Below are 21,149 nucleotides of genomic sequence, written 5' to 3'. Positions count from 1 at the left end.
ATACGCACAAAAATTAGACTATAAGGCAGTTCATAGAAGCATTGTTTACAATGTTAAAAAAAAAACATTGTAATGTAAAAAAACATTTACTATGTAAAAAAAAACTATAACAATCTAAGTATTCAAAAATAGACTATTTTAAAAAATGTAATGCCTTCCTCTATTTCTGATCAGTTCAGTCAGGACCTCTGGGAGGACATTGGAATCTTTAAAAAGTTCCTCCAGGGGTTCTAATGTGTAGTTACTGAGTAAACTATCATAGGTGAGATTAGCAAGTCTTAAGTTATATACCATCAATGTGTTGAGGGAGTCCTCAATTTACATCTAAACTGCAGCCTAAACTGCAGCCCTTCCAACTCCATTCTTATAAACCCACTGCTTACTCAACATTGCTCCTTGAATGTATGATAAGCATCTCTAATTTAACATGAATGCTTATTTTTACCATTACACCCCAGATTTAACTCTATCGGTTCCAAATTCAAAATATATCCAGAATCTGACCTTTCCTCAGCAACTTCCACCTCTTCAACCTGGGCCCAAGTCATTCCTCCCTTGGGTTTTATTACAATAGATTCTCAACACAGTTACTGGATGCATTTATTTGTTTAATATTTATTTATTTGGCTGCACTGGGTCTTAGTTGCAGCATGCAGGACCTTCGGTCTTTCTTTCAGCATGTGGGATCTAGTTTCTTGACCGGAAGCCAGGCCCCCTGCATTGAAAGCTCACAGTCTTAGCCACTGGACCGCCAGGGAGGTCCCACACCCCATTTAAAATGTCACTTAGTTTCTGTTTCTCTTCTGGTCAATCTTGTTAAAGGCTTCCCATCACACTCAGAGTAAAAGCCAAAGTCTTTACAATGGACCTAACTGGGTCTTTGACAACATCTCTGACTTTAGCTCCTTGTACTATCTCCTTCATTTGCTGTTACCCAGCCATCCTGGCCTCCATCCTCTATAAAGAACATGCTTTACAGCAGGCATGTTCTGCCTTAGGGCCTTTGCTTGCCCACTGCCTGGAAAGCTTTCTCAAATATTCCTGTGGCTAACTCCATCACTTCCTTTAAAGTTCAAATGTCACCTTATCAATGAAGTCTTCCCCAAATATTGTAAATAAAAATACTGTCCAACCCCAATACTTCCTTATCTTTCTTCTTTTTCACCTGTTATACCATGTATTTACTTGTTAGTTTACCTCCTGTCTTCACCACTAGAATGTACGTTCTGTAAAGGAAAGGATTTTGTTTTGTTTATGATTGTATCCCTTACCCTAAAAAATGCCCAACACAAAATGGGTCCATAATACATATTTGTTGAATGAGTGGATAAATATATAGACATATTTTCCCCATTATTTGTCCCTAAACAAATGCTTTAACTTTCCAGTTTGTCTGCTTACTATACCATTGCAATGATATAAGCAAACTGAAAAGTTAAATGTGCTAATTGACAAGAAAGGTTTGACGTGACAGGGTTTAACAGGTTAGCTGTGGAGCTATACAATGATGTACACCATATGTATATGTGTGTGTATATAAATGTATAGATGTGTGTGTATATGTGTACATACACACATATATATTTAGATATAGATATATTTGATACTTAAATGTCAGTATAGATTTTGGATGATTTTCCTAATCTATATTGTCAATTGTTTATTAACAATTGTTCTAACACTTAAGGTATGGACATTTTATTAAGCAAACCCACAACTTCAGAATATTTTAAGATTATATGCCAGAACAAAAGCATGTGCTCCTCACATGCAAATTGACAAAATGAAAATATTAACAGTATCCTAGAAATGTATCCTATGGAAGCAACTAAGAACATGCACAAAAATGAGACTGTAAGGCAGTTCATAGAAACACCGTATTGTGTATGTACAATATATACACACACATATACATATATACCCTATATAACCACGCTGCACTATTACTAAACAATCTAGTTCAGGAACTGCAAGGAATGCAGATTATCCAGCCATCCAAACTCCACAATTTTTTTTCTCAGAGTACCAACAATCATCAATTCTAATTGTACTAACATCCTCATGACAAGGGTATGTCTTCTGTATACCCTGACAAATATTTCAACTGGCATCATCTGCTCTGTACATTCAAAACTAGTTAGATTTACAGAACATTCCACACAATAGCAGAATAAACATTCAAGTGCACACACACATGCACACACACACACACTAGTTAGGTAAAAGGCAGAAAGCAAAACTACTGTCTGAACTGCCTGAACCATATATTTACTGCTGCTGCTGCTGCTGCTGCTAAGTCGCTTCAGTATATTTAAGACTATTTAAAAGCATGGACCTCATGGTACTGTATTCACTTAGTTGTGAACAATATGAAGGGCCTTTCAGGTTCCTACAGTCTCTCCCTAGTCCTTCTCCACCTCCACCCCACTCCCAATCCCACATTACACAAGCACAGTAAATTTAAAAAAGAAAAAGAAATTGAACAACAATATAAACCTGGCAGAAATCTGAAATCACTCCAACTTCAAACTTTAAATCACTTGCCTAGTGAGAGCAGCCCTCAGATGCACTGTGACTCAGCATTTTATGATGCCTGAAACATGAAATGAGATAAAGATCTTGTTCCCTTCACGGCATTAGCTAAATATGGAGCTAAAATAAATGAGCTATCTTAAAAATACAAAGTCAGTGGCTGAAAATGTTACAGTGCTCACCCTGACCCAGGTTTGACTCAGTATGTGATGACAGGGAGGAGAGCATGTGTCAGCTGAAGCACACAGAACTCTTCTGAAATAACTTGTTGACCTATAACATTAGCAAATAACAATGCTGACTACAATTAATGCTCAGAAATGGAGGAATTATTGTAAGTAAATGAAAATAAAAATATGAGCTGTGACAACTGATTTAAGTCAGGTAGTAAAGTAAATCTGACCTGGGTGGGAGTGGTGGTGGTGGTGGGACTTACCCAGCTATTCTTCACTAGAAAACAGAAGCTAAAATCTAACCAAGGGAAAACCTTTGCAAAAAAAAAAATTAAGTAAAACTGAAACAAATAGAAGTTTGACTCTTTATGGACAGAAAGAAAATAAGATGAAAATAAAATAATGAACTATACAAAAGTTGCAATTCAGACAAAGTTTTTAGTTCATAATCTCATGTGGAACAGGAATGGATGGAGGAAGGAGAGAATCTGGTAATCAGCAAGCAGGGAGAACTGGATAGCCGAGATCACCAAGAAGGACTGAGGACTATTCCACATAGGCAATGAAGTTGGGAAATGAAGTTGGGAAATCCCACTTGGAAAGCCAAGAATTTAGATAAAGACAATGAATAGAGATGTGGTGACAGTTCATAGGCAAATGGGCAAAAAAAGTTGCTAATACTTACTTGGTTTTAGCTCCTGTTTTCAGTACTGTATATCAACTCTTTTAATCATCAGAGTAAGTCAATGATATGAAAACTATTAAACCCCATTTTACATGTGAGGCAACAGCCTCAGAAAAGTTAAGTAACTTGCTCAAGGTCATGTTGTTAATAAATGGCAGAGCCAGGCTACCAGCCTACGTGTTTTAACTCCTCCACAACTTTATATTGCCTCTTATGAACCACTCAAAATGTGAAAAGGAAGTGGAGGAATTGAAATTATTGGGGCCTTTACTGCATTCAAAACTAGACCATCTGCATTCAAAAACAGAAGAGTGAATTTCCCCTAAGGAACCTACTAATGGAGCTCAGACTCACAGCAAAATACCATTCAAGTTCCACAAGCCACGGGTAGTGGGGATTCAAATAAGAAAGCAATGTTCAACTGGTTATGGAGTCAAGAAGGACTTCACTCAAAGAGCAGCATTTTGGTCAGGATTTAAGAAAAACAGAAGAGTTAGGTGAAAAGAGAATCATGACTTCAATTACTCCCCAGGGTTTTCAGGATAAATTTCAACTCCTTGGCTTGGCACTCAAAGCCCTCCAAACTAGGTCTGGAGGAATGCCAGGGAGAAATGGTTATCCTAAATGAGATGCCTGTGCTGGAGTCTTTATTACTATACTAGATCAGGTTCCAAAGGATCGGAAGATGTTGTTTTTTTCTATCTTCATAAATCATTAGTGAGTTTAAAAGCTAGGCATTATGACTTATTCTTCTGTAACACTCCCCTCCACCAGGAGGCCATACATCTTAGCACGTGGTAAACAGTGAAAGTCGCTCAGTCGTGTGGGACTCTTTGCGACCCCATGGACTATAGAGTCCATGGAATTCTCCAGGCCAGAATACTGGAGTGGGTAGCCTTTCCTTCTTTTTCAGGAGATCTTCCCAACTCAGGGATCGAACCCCGGTCTCCTGCATTGCGGGCGGATTCTTTACCAGCTGAGCCACAAGGTAAGTCCATGGCTAGGTGCATGGCAAACATTTTCTGAACCTAAATCATGGGCAACAATCATCAGATGACTATGCGCCCAACCAGGCTGCTGCTACCATCTAGATCTCTGACTGACTAATTTTAAAGTTATTATACACCAAGTAAGAGACGTAGGCACTTGATCCAGATGCAAGGGGTGGAACTTGTGCATCTAGATGCTACGAACCAACTGTGAAAGGACATGGGACAATGGTGAAAGTCTAAACAGTCCCTTAAAAATTTGCCTGCAATGCAGTAACCCCAGGTTCCATCCCTGGGGAGGGAAGATCCCAAGGAAAAGGGAATGGCTGCCCATTCCAGTATTCTTGCCTGGAGAATCTCATAGACAGAGGAGCCTGGCAGGCTCCAGTCCCTAGGGTCGCAGAGTCCGACATGACTGAGCCACTAGGCTCAAATGCAGATTAGGAATTAAATGAATTCATTTCATTACATGTGGGGATGTGACCCTGCCTTAAAAAATTATATGTATACACACACACAGAGTATTTATAAACAAATGATTTCCCTTAAGACACTGTAAGTAGGGGGTATGGGGGAATACATTAAAAATCGGCAAAATGCAGCTAACCGTTGAACAGTTTAATACACAACTTTTGGTGAATGCTTCAAAATGCCCTAATAGAAAACACCATTCAAGTCCTACAAGATGTTTTTTATCTTAAGCCCGGAGGGAACCAGACCCACAGGGTCCGCGCGCGGCATCTTTTAACTCTGAGGACGACCTCCGCGAGCCCGGAACAGACTTTCTCTACGGCGGGACTGGAAGTGGACCGAAGGGGCGGGCGTGGGCCGCATCGGCTTCTTCATCCTTTCAGTACCCCCAATAAATGCCTCTGGAGAGAGCTAATGTCCCTGAGAGCCCCATGAAGAGTTAGTTCTCCGGGTTTCTACTCTGGACCTCATCTGGCGGCCCATAACTTCAATCTAGAAGAGTACCCAGCATGCTTCCTCACCACCCACGACCCCAACGGTCCCCTGCGCTCGCGGCGGGCTCTGCGCAGCGACGTCACGGAGCGCCGTGCGTCAGGTCAAAGTTTAGCCCCACCTCCGCTTCCTCACTGTCTCCGCCTGCGCTGCCGCCACCTCTGCCGCTGCTTAGGGCCCGGTTCCGCTCCTCCTCCTTCTCCGCCTTCTTTCCTGAGCGCTGCCCGGCCGGCCGCCATGGCGAACGTGGCCGACACGAAACTGTACGACATCCTGGGCGTCCCGCCTGGAGCCAGCGAGAACGAGCTGAAGAAGGTATTGGGGCGCGGGCCGGCTGGGCAAGGTGTCAGGGGCGCGGGCCTGCGCGACTGGGACGGCCAGGCCGCGCTGCGGGGCAGCCCGCGAGCCGGCAGCGGCCGGCCCAGGCTGGGGGCCGGCGGCGAGACCGGCCCGCGTCGTGCCGCGCACTCCGGCCTCGGCTGACCTTGGGCCGCCGTCCCCGCCCGCCCGCCCGCAGATGCAGCAAATAAAACCCACCTCTGCGCAAACACTACGAAAACGCTTCCTTCCTCCCTCCCCCGGCGAGCGCCGGAGGCCGGGCGCTCCCGGGAGGCAGCTGCCTGCCTGGCCTTGCTCATGCGGAGGTCACCACCCTGGAAAAACAGGTTGGACCAAGGCGTCCAGCGCATCCTAGCCCCAGGAGAGGAGCTGACCACGCCGCGGACGTCGGCGCCCGAGCCGCATTGGGACTGATTTGGGGCCTGGTGGAGGGGTCGAGGCCGCCCCCGCTGGCTGCTTGGGGAAGCTTAGGGATGTTTCCTGGGAGCCGCGGCTGGGGAGCTTCTCCCTCGCCTGTCGCTCCGGAGGTGGCGTGGGTCTGTGTTTGGGTGCATTGTTCTGTAGGCAGGTAACTCAGATGTTCTCTACCAGCTTCAGGAAGAAGCCATGGGTCCCAGCCAAACACCTGAGTGTACACTGACTAAAAATAAATAGAAGGCCTCATTATCGCTCTTTGCAGTGCTGCGACTCTTTCCTCGCAGGATTTCAAAGCATTTGAGACATTTAAGTCCCATAGCATCTTCACGGGGCTTAGAGTATCCGGATTTGTAAGCTTAGAAAAATGAGAATGCTTCTTAGGCAGTGGGACGGGTGCAGTTCAGAGTAAAAGGACTTCCTGTTACCTTACCGGAAATGCTGTTCTCTATTACATAATTCATCTATCTGTGAATGAACGCTTAAGTGGTTTATAGCTCAGTCACCCAAATGTATGCAGCTTCGCGAAGACTGAAGTCACGCCAATTGAGACCACAGTCAATTCACCGTATGAAAATAAACATGACATAGGAGATTGTCTTGGATTTTTCCTGATACTACAATTAGAGAAGCCATCATGAGCCTGGATTCTTACCTTAGCTTAATTTTTTAGAGTTTATTGGAGTCTTCTTGGTGTGGTTACTGGCCATCAAAGACGTTTGACAACAGTAAAAATATGGGATGTTTCAGTGTTTTGTTTTTCTCTGTGGTTTTGTTTTATTGTTTGCGTCTGTCTTTAGTATAATATGTTTTCTAATGTAACTACTGTTTACTTTGTTATTAGTGAGTAAATGGTATTAAGATGGGAATGTCCAACAGTGCCGATGGAAGTATTGCTTCTCAGAAATTTGGATGTGAAAGTTAGTACTCAGCAGGTCTTTAAACTGGTCTTTATATGTAACCTTTTTTTTTTAAATCTTTTATTGAAGGCATACAGAAAGTTAGCCAAAGAATACCATCCTGATAAGAATCCAAATGCTGGTGACAAAGTAAGTTATTCGAGACTTTTTTCCCCCTGAGATTTTTGTTTTAAACTTAAATTGCCCTTTTTGGACAAAAAGGGAATGTTGTAAGGAAAGTCCACTTACGCCCGTAGAGCACGTTTTTATGTTAATATTTTGGACTTCATAATAGGGATACTAACATTCTGGGTAGTGGCAGTTGGTAAATAGGACCACCTGTAACTTTTTTTAGAATTAAATGAATTCTAGATTCCTGTAGCCTTTCCCTAGTTATTTATTTGAAAATCCAACTGTTTTCCTTTTTCCCTTTTTGTTCATAGTTCAAAGAAATAAGCTTTGCATATGAAGTACTATCAAATCCTGAGAAGCGCGAACTATATGACAGATATGGAGAACAAGGTCTTCGGGAAGGTAGCGGTGGAGGTGGTGGCATGGATGATATTTTCTCTCACATCTTTGGTGGAGGATTATTTAGCTTTATGGGTAATCAGAGCAGAAGTCGAAATGGCAGAAGAAGAGGAGAAGACATGATGCATCCACTCAAGTGAATATCTCTTTTTTTCTTTAAAAATACTAAGCACTTTCTTTCCAAGTAGAAGTATTCAGTACAGGAGAGGAAAAGTATCAAAAAATATTCTGTCTTTAATCAGAAAAAAAGTCTTCCATTTGCCATACTGTCCTCATAGGATGACTAAGTTGAATTTAATAACCTGGGTGTTGGTATTTGGTGACAGATCTTAAAGGATGGTTAGTGTTTTTACAGAATGGGAAGGTGGTTTTGGTATATGCTTCTGAGGCTTCTTGTTTTTAAAATTTCAATTAAGATTCTTTTCTCTGAAGTATTTAAACCTTCTGAGTTAGTTTTAATTTAAAAACTTAGAAAGTGAGTGACCATCTGACTGGTTGGTTGACATGTTACAGTCACGTATTACTTGATCCACAGTGTGAGCTCTCCTAAATTGATTTTCATGGAGCTTGCTGGCTTCAGGCCTGACATTAATCTGCCAGCATATGAATGGTATCTTACCTTAATCTTAGACTGTGAACCCAAGACGAAAATAGCTGTTTTACTTTGCACATTCTGTGAAATCTTTTATCTGTTAATTTTTCATAAACCAACAATGGTTTTACTAGCAAATGCATGACACTGAAGTTCAAGTGTGTATTTAAAATGTTTCGTATTATCTAGTTTATACATTTGAGTAGATAAGGGGACTGTAAAGCATGATTTGTTAAAATTTTCATTACAGTGTTTCATTTTGGATGTCTTTATAATATTGCATTCCGTGATTTATTTATTCATTCCCTTTTCTATAGGGTGTTACCAGTTTTTTCCCTATAATGAATAGTGCTGCTGTATCTTTATATACAGCTTTGTCTCTCGTTGGTAGGGATTCCTGAGGTGTCAGTGTTTTGAGGCTGATAGATAATACAACTATATTGTCTTTAGAGGATGTGTCAGTTTAGCCCCACTGGTGGAGAGTGCCAGCTTCCCTAGACCATTACCCGCATTTTTCTTTCTTCGCCATGTTTATTGAAATAACGATTTTTCTTGCTGACCTCTTATATAGTGATGTTGCATACTAATTGCGATTTAATATGTAAGGCAAAGAAGACCTACCTATCATGTAAATGGTTAAAGGTTCTTAGGAGGAGGAAGATAAAAGGCTGATGGAACCAAGTACTTTGGTCTAAGGTCTAGATATGCCGTAGTTTAGAAGTGTTGGTAATGTTTTGACCTTAAGTGCTTTATTCTTACACTATTTATAATGTACAAAAATTTTAGCTTCCAATGCTGCAGAATAATGTAGGTGCTTTGCCAGGTAGTTTTAACTTTTTTGTTCCTTTATTTAATTTTTTAAAAAATACTTTTGTTCCTTTGTTTTAAAGTAAATTGAGCGACTTCACTTTCACTTTACTACTAAAGAAGATTTTAAAACACTATGAGAAAAAAAACACACACTATGAGAAGGGTAAAACCAAGTTAAATGCAAGCTGTTTTCAAGTTGTAAATGAATATTTTTGAGACTTTGATATAGTTGTTTTTTTTTTTTTTTTTGAGGTTTATTTGAAAATGAATGGTCCTGCAGTTCAAATATGTTGTGTGAATAAAAGCAAGTTGGGGTTTATCAGTTGGGATTTTTAATAGGCTTTTTATCTGGACCATTTGGGGGTCATGGACCCCTTTGAAATTTTTGTAAAAGTTGCTCAAATTTTGCTTGTAATTCTCTGGGTTTTTCAGACATTGAAAGCTTGTAGGCTTTCTATTTGGAAACCCATTCTCTATTACAGTATAATAAAGCCAATTTTTTTTTTTTTTTTTAAAGAGATAGCCAATCTGAGCATCTCCCAGAAATTGTAATATAACTTTGTAGCCTTTCTGAATTGTCCTTGAAGGAGACAGAGGCTTACAAGTAGAGCATGGACTCCGGAGCTAGACTCCCTGTGTGATCTTGGGCCAAGTTACTTAACCTCTCTGTGCCTCAGTTTTGTCCTCTAAAATGAGGATAATAATTTTGCTTCATTCAAAGGGTTGGATTAGGTGAAGGTTTTGTCTAAAGCTAGAAGAAGGTGTAATGTTTTGAATTTGTGTAGTTATCAGCTTTATCAGAAAATACAGCACAATCAATTATTGGCTTGATCCTTTACATTCTGGCTTTAAGTATTTATAGCCATAAACAATTTGAGCTACAAAATAAAATCTCACTCAGTTGACTTAATGTAAGGTGTTCTTGAATTCTTTGTTTAAAAGGTTATAGTGAAATTAGCTGTATCAGCTAATGCTTTCTTGTATTTAAGACAACTTGGCAAAATTTGGATCTAATTCTTTTCTCCACAGAGTATCTTTAGAAGACCTGTATAATGGCAAGACAACCAAACTACAGCTTAGCAAGAATGTACTCTGTAGTGCATGCAGTGGGTGAGTGTGTTTCCTGGTTATGAAATACATTTCATCTGTTGTTTGAATAACTTGTTGAGTCTATATCAAATAAAAATTATTCATGATTTCAAACTGACTACCCAACCCAGAACAGTTTCTGATACCTCTGAAAGTTGGTTAAAATTCCAGTCTTTGGGGGTTGAAGATGAAGGTGAAAAGCACAATTCCCATTTTTCATGACCTAGGGGGGAAAAAGTCTAATTTATACTTTTGCTTGCTTTAGCCAAGGTGGGAAGTCTGGAGCTGTTCAGAAGTGTAGTGCTTGTCGGGGTCGAGGTGTCCGCATCATGATCAGACAGCTGGCTCCAGGGATGGTGCAGCAGATGCAGTCTGTGTGTTCTGACTGTAATGGAGAAGGTACGCATGCCAGTGCTTCTCTGCCCTTCTGTTGGAATGGATTGGGGGTGCAGAAATTGGAGAGGCTTACAGTTTTTCTTTTTCAACGTGTTTTTATATTCATCGTATTGTAAAAGGTAGAGAGTTATTTTTAAAAATGCAAAGATATTATTTCCTTTTGCATAGGCCCAGTGAACACCGATAAACAGTAAATTTATATTGTGTTGAGTGGAATGTTAGTCTTTTTCCAAAAAGATGGGCAAAATTTTTTGTCCTTTTGGATTTTGTTGTTGTTGTTTACTTATCCTTTATGTATTAAAAGGTAAAAGGGAGACAGCAAATTGTTTAGTTCTCATTCTGATAAGTAGAGAATTTTACTGTAAACTTTAGTTAGCTTTTGAGGATAGATCGTTATAATTGAAGCTTATTTTACAGAAGTAAATATTTTAGGTTTTTGTAGGTTAATGGTTTTTGAAACTGCTACTCTTCTACCCTTTTAGCCCTTTTATAGCCACAGACAATATGTAAATAAGTGGGCATGACTGTCTTCTGGATAAACAGTATTTACACGAACAAGCGTGCCCAGTTTGGCCTGTGAGCCTTAGTTTGCCAGCCCTGTTCTAGAGCGGTGCTGTCCAAAAGGATTTTTCTGTGCTGGAAAGGTTGTGTGTGTGTGATGGCTACTGTAGTCGCCTCTAGCCACCTGGATGTGGTTGAGGAACTGAGCTTTTAATTATTTTAAACTTAAATAACCTCAGGTGGCTAATGGCTGCTATATTGGACAGTTCTAGAACACCCTTTTCCAAATTGCTTCTGAAAGTGACAAGATAATTTTGAGAAGCCACATATTATATTTCCCTCCTGAAGAGTCTTAGTGCATTTTACCTTATTAAAGTTGCTGACATTTCCCACTCAAGAAATTGGAGTTGACTGAAATCTTTTCCCATGTGCCATTACCATTTTAAGGAACTGGTGCTTTGCAGAACATACCTGGCAGAAGCAGTGTTCCTAAAGTCATTTATATGTCACCTAAGCATTAAAGTGTGCCAATAATCAGACATTAGAAATTGATGGTATTTTTTTCATGATATACTATTGTATGACTTCAGTTTTATTTTCTTATACCACTGATCAAATATTTCAGAATACATGAAAGAAAAAACTGTTGGAGTCATAAAGGATGTTTAAATTTTTATTTGGGTTGTCGCTCCATTGTTAAATTTAAATGAAACTAAGACAAAAAATGAAGCATTTGTAGAAGTTCTAGTGTCTAACTACCCATTTTGTTTGCTTGATCCTCAGGCTTTGTTTTAACTTTAGGAAGTAGTGTCAGGAGGTAAGATAATGTTATTTAAGATACTTTATACTCTGGAATAGAGTAGCTGGGTCCTTTAGGTAATCTGCAGTAAGATGTGAGTTCTGTTCCTAAGAACGTTCATGAAAAGTTCAGGTAGCAGTTTAAAGAAGTACAGGAAATTTATTTAGTGAATAAAGGTGTTATCAGGACCTGTCTTACTTAAGAGTGCAATATAGTACCCTTGCTGGAAGTTTGAATGACCTCTTTTTCCAGGAGAGGTAATTAATGAAAAGGACCGCTGTAAAAAATGTGAAGGGAAGAAAGTGATTAAAGAAGTCAAGATTCTTGAAGTCCACGTAGACAAAGGCATGAAACATGGACAGAGAATTACATTTACTGGGGAAGCAGACCAGGCCCCAGGAGTGGAACCAGGAGACATTGTTCTTTTGCTACAAGAAAAAGAGCATGAGGTAATTTCCTTTTTGTTTTATTTTTGCCTCAGAGGATCAGAAATGTGTCTTGTATGCAAGATACAGGTTGGTGATGGTTTTGTTGCTAAATCGTGTCCGACTCTTGCGACCGTGTGGACTATAGCCCCCCAGGCCTTTCTGTCCATGGGATTCTCCAGGCAAGAATACTGGAGTGGATTGCCATTTTCTTCTCCAGGGGATCTTCCCAACCCAGGAATCCAACCCGGATCACCTGCATTGCGGGCAGATTCTTTACCTACTAAGCTATGAAAGAAGCCCAAGATACAGGTTAGATCAGTTTGAGTTCCCTGAAGTAGCATTGAATATAGATGAAGTTGTTAAGTGGTTTGGCTGAGTTCATAAGAACTGACTTGCTTAGTAGACCAGCAAGACAGGTGCTGTCAGAAGGAGGAGCTGACCTTAGTCCCAGCTCTGCCGTTGACTGGCACTGTAACCTTAAGTAATCCTGCTGTGTCTGTTCCCCCGTTTCCTTGTTTATGAAGATAAGGCACTGGACCAGATAACGTAGGCAGCTTAGTTTTCACTGTGAGCTCCTTCGACGGTCGGTGAGTTGGTGACGGTGTCCTCAGTACTGCTTTGTTGATTTGTTTTACATACTGGGTATCCATGTGAGCTTTTCTTGAAAAAAAAGTTCTTCAGTTTTAAAAACATTGCATTTTAAATTTCTCGTTCTCTTTTTGGGGGTAGGGGAGGGCAGGGGCGTCCTGTGGCTTGTGGGAGCTTAGTTCCTTGACCAGGAGTTGAACCTGTGCCCGCAGCAGTGGAAGTACTGAGTCCTAACCACATGACTACCAGGGAACTCCCTGTTTTTAAATTTCTGACTGACTCAGTATTGTATCTGTTAACGAAGGGTCTTCAACCCCTGGACCTTGAGTGGAGCTGTATATGCTGCTCCCTATCATTCCCCATGCTTGCATTACTGCCTGAACATTGTTACACCACCTCCACCCCACAGTCCAGGAAGAACTCACAAAACTGGTGCCCAAACGTTTGGGGACTGCTGTGTTAATGTACTTGGGAAAATGAACTGAGCTAACAGTGTGGTCTGGAGTATGTTATTTTGATTACACCATTGCACCTGTATGTTTTACATGTGCCGTGGAGTATATTATAGACCTTTTCATTCATGAAGAACATGCGTGGAGCTTTGGTGCCCACCTAGTTCTTGAATGGCTTCCCTGGTGGCTCAGACGGTAAAGCGTCTGCCTGCAATGTGGGAGACCCGGGTTTGATTTCTGGGTCGGGAAGATCCCCTGGAGAAGGAAATGGCAGTCCACTCCAGCACTCTTGCCTGGAAAATCCCATGGACGGAGGAGCCTGGTGGGCTACAGTCCATGGGGTCCCAAAGAGTCAGACACAACTGAGCGACTTCACTTTACTTCACTTAGTTCTTGAATATAGAAGCATTTGACAGAATCCTGGCTTTGTATTTGATTGCATTGCTATTTTGAGTTCCTTTGGAAGTCTAGATCACAAGTCAGCCACCTTTTTTAGTTCACAATAAAATTTTCTCCCATATGATGGTGATTTCTACAAATAAATTTTAAAAATTACTCAGAATCCAGTAGAGAATAAAGCCATATTGAGATGCAGATTCTGGGAATTTGATTAGATTCATTCCTTCACTAGACTGGCTTACTACTACACTAGCCTTTCTCAAGGAATGGTAGTCAAATGTATTGCCTCAGCAAATCTGTGAAAGTGAAAATCTATGAATTGCAATATATCTTGTTCTTTTGTGAGTATTGCCAAACCTACCAATGACAAGCGTCCCTAGATTGCTTTGTTTTTTTTTTTTTTTCGAGGAATAATTTCTAGAATTCCATCTTATGGGTTGAAATATTCTGTAAGTATATTGGGTTTTACAAAATAGAAATCACTGTTCTTAGAGACAAGAGACTTAAGTTCTGGCTCCCATGTACTACTAGTTTTGATTTCCCTGGACTTGGCTTTGCATACTTAAAAACAAAACTCATCCGTCAGAAAGATAGTGTAGAATCAAATGAGATAAAGAATAACCTGCTCTTGCTGGGAACTGTGAGGAGGCATTTGGAACTAAATCAGCCTCTAAAATTATTGGCTACAGTGGAATTGCATGGAATTTCTAACAAATAGCAGATGCTGCTGCTGCTGCTGCTAAGTCACTTCAGTCGTGTCCGACTCTGTGCGACCCCATAGATGGCAGCCCACCAGGCTCCCCCGTCCCTGGGATTCTCCAGGCAAGAACACTGGAGTGGGTTGCCATTTCCTTCTCCAGTGCGTGAAAGTGAAGTCGCTCAGTCGTGTCTGACTCTTTGCGACCCCATGACTGCAGCCCACCAGGCTCCTCCGTCCATGGGATTTTCCAGGCAGGAGTACTGGAGTGGGGTGATAGCAGATGCTACTGGTTGTCTAAAGTAGAAAATAGACGATGATAAAGGCTAGAATGGAAGTTCATCTAGTAAGAGGTCAAAGATTTTTCCTTCTGGGTTTTATTGACTGGTAACGTAAATTTGAACCCAAAATGAGATTTAAGCATCTTGTTTAATTTATACCACTGAGAATATTCTAAACCCTCTTAAGAAAAATTGACTAGTTTGAACTAGTTCATGAACAAGCTTGTATTTTGCTTGGGGCTTTTTGTTTAAAAATTGTCAACACTTGTAGGAATTGTGAGGCCATGAGATCAGGGTGGCTTCTGTAGCTTGAAACAATGTAAATCTGATAAAAAGTAGTGCAATTTTGAGAGTAATGTGTATGCATGTGTATCATTTTTCAGTATAGGTATGTGTTTGTTTTTGGTGATTTTGCTGTCATAATGAAGTTGTACAGCAAAGAACCACAGTGGTGGGTAACATTGGGTGATACTAGTCTCTCTATTTTTCAGAAATTATTTCAGCTTTTAAGTGTTTTATTGTCTGGTCCTTGGTAATCTCCTCATTAGTCTTGTTTTTCAAAAATTTCCTGGCCATGCTTGCCTGTTGATTTTCTGTTTGAATTTTAGCCTCTACAGAATCCCACTGGGCCTTGTACACCTTTTCCCTCATGGTTCAGAAATGGGCCATAATTGTAAAATATACTTGGTTCTGTTTTTTAAGCTTCAGCTGTGCCTTATGAGCCATTGTATTCCCAATTCCAATTCTTTCGTGATCGAAGTTTCTAGCATATTACTTCTGAATAGCTAGATTTCCTTATATATATTGATACATTTAGAGAACTTAGGGATGGTGGCAATTTGACCTTTGCAGTAAATGGTAGAATTAAGGTTTTGAATTGATTCAAGTAACACAGCACAACAGAGCATGCCTCCATAGTCCCGCTATTTCTTGTTTGCTTCATTTGTAGGTGTTCCAGAGAGACGGGAATGATTTGCACATGACATATAAGATAGGACTTGTTGAAGCTCTTTGTGGGTTTCAGTTCACATTTAAGCACCTTGATGGACGTCAGATTGTGGTGAAATACCCCCCTGGCAAAGTAATTGAACCAGGTAAATCTTGATTTTTGTCTGATCTAAGATTCTCTGTAATCTTCTACAGTGGGTGACTCTCAAAAAACATTTATTATTGAGCACTTTCTTGGGTAAAATTCTTAATATCTTCCCCTTTATTTACTCAAATAATAGGATGTGTTCGTGTAGTTCGAGGTGAAGGAATGCCACAATATCGTAATCCCTTTGAAAAAGGTGATCTTTACATAAAGTTTGATGTGCAGTTTCCTGAAAACAACTGGATCAACCCAGATAAACTTTCTGTAAGTATTAGGCAACAGATGACTTAAAGGTTAATGATAGTTGTTTCTTTGTCACTTACCATTTGTTTTGGGTGCTAAGATTAGATCACATAGTTTATTAATTTGAGTGATTGATGGTCTGGCCTCATTGTTTTTTAAAATGGAAATAGCTGATGTGAAAGTTTATGGGGCCAAGTCGGGAATAGTGAAGGCATAAGCAGACGGTGTGAGGTGGGGGTAGGAGGATTGGGACTCTGCAGAGCAGATCTCTTACCCCAGCTTAGCATCTCCTGGTCGTTCATGCAGGAAGACATGTCTAATGTGAAGTTTTCCAGTGTTTAAATGTTAGCGATTAAATCTGTTTATTGTTTTCTAATCAGTAGATGGGCTGCACAAAAGATGTCTCGATTTGGTCTGTGGGTCATCCCTTTGTGATCTCTGGCTTAAAGTGCAAAGGTTTTAACTGTCAAACATACACCTTGGATTGTATCAAAAGGGAAATTGATAGTAGATAATAATCTTCAAGCTAATCTTATTTTTGTTCATTTTCATGAAGGAATTAGAAGATCTTCTGCCATCTAGACCAGAAGTTCCAAATATTATTGGAGACACTGAGGAGGTAGAGCTTCAAGAATTTGATAGCACACGGGGCTCAGGAGGCGGCCAGAGGCGTGAAGCCTATAATGATAGCTCTGATGAAGAAAGCAGTAGCCATCATGGACCAGGAGTGCAATGCGCCCATCAGTAAACTCTGCAGACAACTTGCACAGGGGGATTTTCTCTCCACATTGGCCTGGTTTGTTTGCCGCAATCCAGCTGGAGGGTCTGGTCAACCCAGATGAACTGATGGACATCTGTTGGTCTATGTGTAACTTTTAAAATTGATATAGTATCTACAGAGTGTATAATTTAAACTAACCACAAAGCTTTACATCTTCATTTCGACTGTTCTATAGCAGAATAAAGCACTTGAAAGGAAACAAGACTCCCTTTCACACATGGGTTATAAGTTTCAGTCCTGATATTTGTGCTTGATTTTTATCAGTTTTGTGTAGATTTTATGTTTCATATTTTAAATTCAATTCCCACATTGTAAAGTTTGTGTACAGTTTGTCCTGAAGCTTTGTGTTTGGCTGCACCTGCATAAGCTGCTACAAATAGAATAAAGAATCTCATAGCCTGTGTCTATCATTTAGATGCATGGGAAAATGGGCTTTGCACACAATGGGTTTGGAGCTGACTGGGAACAATGGAAAAAATATCATTAGCTGAGCTGTGTTTGTAAAGTTTTGGGTGGGGTCGGGGTGTTTCTTTTTCTTTGTTTCTTTCTCCCCCGCCCCCACCTGTTTTTTTTGGTTTTTTTTTTTTTTTTTTTTTTTTTACCATCTTGTGAAAGGTTTCTGGAACTGAATAATAAAAAGCAGTTGGTGTAAATTACTCTTTGTCTCAACATTTTTAGAAAGAAGAACATATTTTGAACTGTAAAATCTTTCCTTAAGGACATAATTTGAACTGTAAAATCTATCCTTAAACTGGAGAATGTATCCTAGTTTTGGTTCTTAAACAGTATTTAAAAACCCATTGGCCTGAAGCTTATGCCTCAGGCTCATGCCCATTTTATAGTTTCAAAAGACAAGAGAAAGTTTGATATATTGGTAGAAACGGGCTTTATTGGCTTCAATTAATGCTTTGTAGAGTCAAGGACATCTAAGTTATGTAACTCATGATCCTGAGTACTGGGGCCAAGTTAACCTGGCCTCTGTATTTCCGCACCCAACTCTGTTTAAAAAAATAAGGTAACAGCAAATCAGTATTAGAACCATGTCTGCATAGAACCTGTTAAGATGCTCTGTTTTCATTAAATGTTAAGTTAAAGATTCTCTTGTCTCCATTAAGTTGAATATTTGAGACTGGGGGAAGCATTGATTACTATTCTTTTACAGAAAGGTAAGACTCTTAGGCTGGTATGAGAAAAATCAGGTAAAACTACTATGAAAAGGATGTACTGCTTTTTCATTTTCTATTATCTTCTTTTCATTTCCAGAGTAGATATTTTTAGAACACACTTAGGGAAAAAATAGATGAGTTGTAGATACGTTTGTAAAAGACAAATGGGAGAAAACTGAAAATTAAAAATTTTAAATATGCCATCCCTGAGCCTATTTGTAGTACTTGTAGTCTATTTCTAGGTCTTCTAGAACCTGAAGAAAGAAAAAGGTCCTGACATTAATCAAGGCCTGTGAGGTTTAAATTATTGCCCTATCCACTCTACCTCCATTGTACAAAAACTTTCACAACCAGCCTGGGCAAGATGCAACAGCGTAGTAGTTTTGTATCCAAGGTTACTTCCCCCACAACACTTTAAGCAAAAGAAATGCAGTGGCAATACAAAGTCTGTAGCCTTTCCAATAAAGGTTTGTAAAACAGTTGTACAGTGTAGTCTTTCTTTCAGTTCTATCCAGATTTTTGAATTGTAGTAGTGAACTATGTGAAAGTTGCTACAGTCGTGTCCTACTCTCTTGTGACCCCATGGACTATACAGTCCACGGAATTCTCCAGGCCAGAATACTGGAATGGGTAGTTCCCTTCACCAGGGGATCTTCCCAACCCAGGGACCGGGCCCAGGTCTCCCACATTGCAGGTAGATTTTTTTACCAGCTGAGCCACCAGGGAAGCCCAAGAATACTGAAGGAGGTAGCCTGTCCCTTCTCCAGGGAATCTTCCTGACCTAGCAATTGAACCAGGGTTTCCTGTATCACATGTGGATTCTTTATCAGCTGAGCTACGAGAGAAGTGAACCATGTAGAAGGGGAATAAAACCTTGTTAAGGTTATTTCACTGAAGCTACTGGCTCTGTTGTAGAGCATCTGTCTAAAGAAAAAGCATGTATCATCAGTACAAAGAACCTTTTACAACAGCTTTATTGAAATAATTTTATATACCTTTAAATCTACTTTTTTAAAAAAAGTACAGGGAATTCCCTGGCTGTTCAGTGGTTAGGACTCCATACTTCCAGTGTTGGGGTCTTGGCTTCAATCTGTGACTGGAAACATATCCCTCAAGCCACATGGCCAAATAAAAGGTGTGCAATTCAGTGGTTTTTAGTGTATTCACAGATTTGCAACCATCACCACTGATTCCAGACCATTTTCATTACCCCAGGAAAGGAATCTTAAGTCTGTTCGTATTTGCTCCTCATTCCATTCCCTGCCCCTTTGGTACAATCTCTAGTTTCTAAGTATTTGCCTGTTTCAGACATTGTCTCCAAAATGGAATAAATAGTATGCGGCCATTTGTGACATGTTCATTTAGCAGTTGATCGCTGTCATAGCATGTATCCATATTTCATTTTTATAGCAAAGTAATACTCCATTGTATAAAATACCGTGTTTACCCATCCATCAGTTGGTGAACATTTGAATTTTTTCCATTTGGAATAATGCTTCTATGAACATTAACATACAGATTTTTGTGGGGGCATGTTTTTAAGTTCTTTTGCATAAATCTAGGAGTGTAATTAGTGGTTCACGTGGTTTAATCTTTTGAAGATCTGTCAAACTTCCAAAAAGTATGCACCATTTTACAATACAATATTTGAAGACTTCAGTTTTTCCATGTAACAACCAACATTTGCTATATTTTAGTATAGCTGTCCTAGTGGGTATGATTTGCATTTGCCTAATGATGTTATATTTTAAACATCATTTCATGTGCTTACTGACCATTTGTGTTTTGGGAGAAATGTCTATTCAAATCCTTTTCCCATACTTTATTCAATATGTTTTCTTATTCTAACATTTTTCTGTTCCAGGACACCATATTACATTTAGTCATATCTGCATAGGCTCTGCTTGGCTGTAACAGTTCTCAGAGTTTCTTTATTTTTGATTGATGACTTAGAAAATTTTGAGGAGTCAAGTATTTTATAGAATGAACAATGTAATATTAGTATTACATATGTAAAAGTTGATTCTAACAGTACTAGTTACAGGAATGAATCAGTGTAATGCCTAAAAGAAAAACCTGTTTCTTCTATTCAAAACACTCTGACACTACCTGGAGTTAGACTCCACAGGTTAAGGGTTCAGGTCCCACAAGACTGCCTGATCTTCAGACACTAATCACAGTTCCAGGTTGTCATTTGTACTGACCAAGTGGTTATAAATCATGGGTACCCAGAACCCTCTCCTCAGTTCAATAATTTGCTAGAATGGCTCATAGAACTCAGGAGCACATACCAGATTAGCGGCTTATTACAAGTGATACAACTCAGGAACAGCCCAGTGGAACAGGACGTAATCATTGTTCATTGACGACTGAACTGTCTCAGCCCTTCTCTTTCCCAGAGGTCTAGGGGCGAGATGGAAAGGTCCAACCTTCTTACCATATTGTTGGTTCCCTCTGGTAAGCCCCATCATTAACATAAACCCAGGAGTGATTGAAAAGGGCTTGTAATAAAAAGATACTCCACTAACTCCTATTGGAAAACTCCAAGGGTTTAGGGAGCTCTGCCAGGAACCAGGGATGAAAACCAAATACATTTTTCTTATTCTATCACAATATCACAGTGTTATTTTGTGAAACACAAAAGCTGCATATTATAAACTCTGTCAAGGCACATGTGTAAAAGTTATTTCTAATAGTTTTGCATGAATGAATCCATGTGGTATTACTTTGGTAGAAACCTTGCTTTTATCATCTGCCAACTTTCTGCTGAGTTGTTCAATTCTAGTATAAATGAATGGTAATATCCATTGTTAACCCATACCCACGTGGGAAAAAAACTAGGTCAACTAGTGTACAGTGCTAAGCATCGTTTCTTTTGCCTTTAATTTTACAGACTCTATTTTCAAAGTTATTTAGGCCAACACCTTTGCCCCACCCCCCTCCTTGAGAACTGTTTCGTATGTTTGTAATACCGCTAAATTATGTGCTTGCCTTCTACGAGCATTCTGCATTCTATCCTAGGTGCCACCCCACCACCACCTCCTAAATGATTTTTTAAAACCTCCATACAGGGATACCCTGGTTGTCCAGTGGTTTTTAGGACTTCGCTTTCACACTGAAGACATGAGTTCATTTCTTGGTTGGGGAACTAAGATCCTGCAAGCTGCACTGCATAGTCAAAAATAAATAAATTCTGGGTTCCTCCCTGGTGGTACAGCGGTTTAGAATCCACCTTCCAAAGTGGGGGACATGGGTTTGATCCCTGGTCAGGGAACTATGATTCCACATGCTGCAACTAGAGAGCTTGTA

The 21,149-nt window shown here is 39.9% G+C and overlaps 1 protein-coding gene and 1 long non-coding RNA gene across 3 annotated transcripts in view; one reads left to right on the top strand and one right to left on the bottom strand.

Annotated features, from left to right (window-relative positions):
* LOC147353148 (uncharacterized) overlaps positions 1 to 6,018 on the bottom strand; it is a 37,336-nt gene extending 31,318 nt beyond the window's left edge. The window contains exon 1 of the long non-coding RNA XR_015145431.1: positions 5,880 to 6,018. This is a non-coding gene — a long non-coding RNA (uncharacterized LOC147353148). The remainder of the gene's footprint in view (positions 1 to 5,879) is intronic.
* DNAJA2 (DnaJ heat shock protein family (Hsp40) member A2) lies at positions 5,479 to 17,330 on the top strand. 2 transcript variants are annotated; one of them, XM_086350559.1, is made up of 9 exons: positions 5,479 to 5,657; positions 7,085 to 7,144; positions 7,438 to 7,661; positions 9,957 to 10,037; positions 10,282 to 10,415; positions 11,965 to 12,161; positions 15,507 to 15,651; positions 15,787 to 15,914; positions 16,450 to 17,330. In XM_086350559.1, the coding sequence occupies exons 1-9, from the start codon at positions 5,580 to 5,582 to the stop codon at positions 16,639 to 16,641; spliced, it is 1,239 nt and encodes a 412-aa protein (XP_086206685.1). In that variant the 5' UTR covers positions 5,479 to 5,579; the 3' UTR covers positions 16,642 to 17,330. The 2 variants fall into 2 exon arrangements, with proteins under 2 accessions (XP_086206685.1, XP_086206684.1); XM_086350558.1 differs by having other exon boundaries at positions 5,860 to 7,144.
* Positions 17,331 to 21,149: the final 3,819 nt, after the last annotated feature.

The sequence above is a fragment of the Bos grunniens genome, chromosome 18 (genome assembly GCF_055505025.1).
Source record: "Bos grunniens cultivar Pamir isolate PY7600 chromosome 18, Bosgru_T2T1.0, whole genome shotgun sequence".
Classification (NCBI taxonomy): Eukaryota; Metazoa; Chordata; class Mammalia; order Artiodactyla; family Bovidae; genus Bos; species Bos grunniens.
This window is presented reverse-complemented; position numbering and strand designations above follow the sequence as displayed.

What these genes read in the sequence shown, in the direction of transcription:
- DNAJA2 (XM_086350558.1), top strand. Translation starts at nt 6,947, where the DNA reads ATGGTATTAAGATGGGAATGTCCAACAGTGCCGATGGAAGTATTGCTT. An exon ending in TTCTGACTGTAATGGAGAAG is followed by an intron (nt 10,416 to 11,964) that starts GTACGCATGCCA and finishes CTCTTTTTCCAG; the next exon opens with GAGAGGTAATTAATGAAAAG. An exon ending in TACAAGAAAAAGAGCATGAG is followed by an intron (nt 12,162 to 15,506) that starts GTAATTTCCTTT and finishes CTTCATTTGTAG; the next exon opens with GTGTTCCAGAGAGACGGGAA.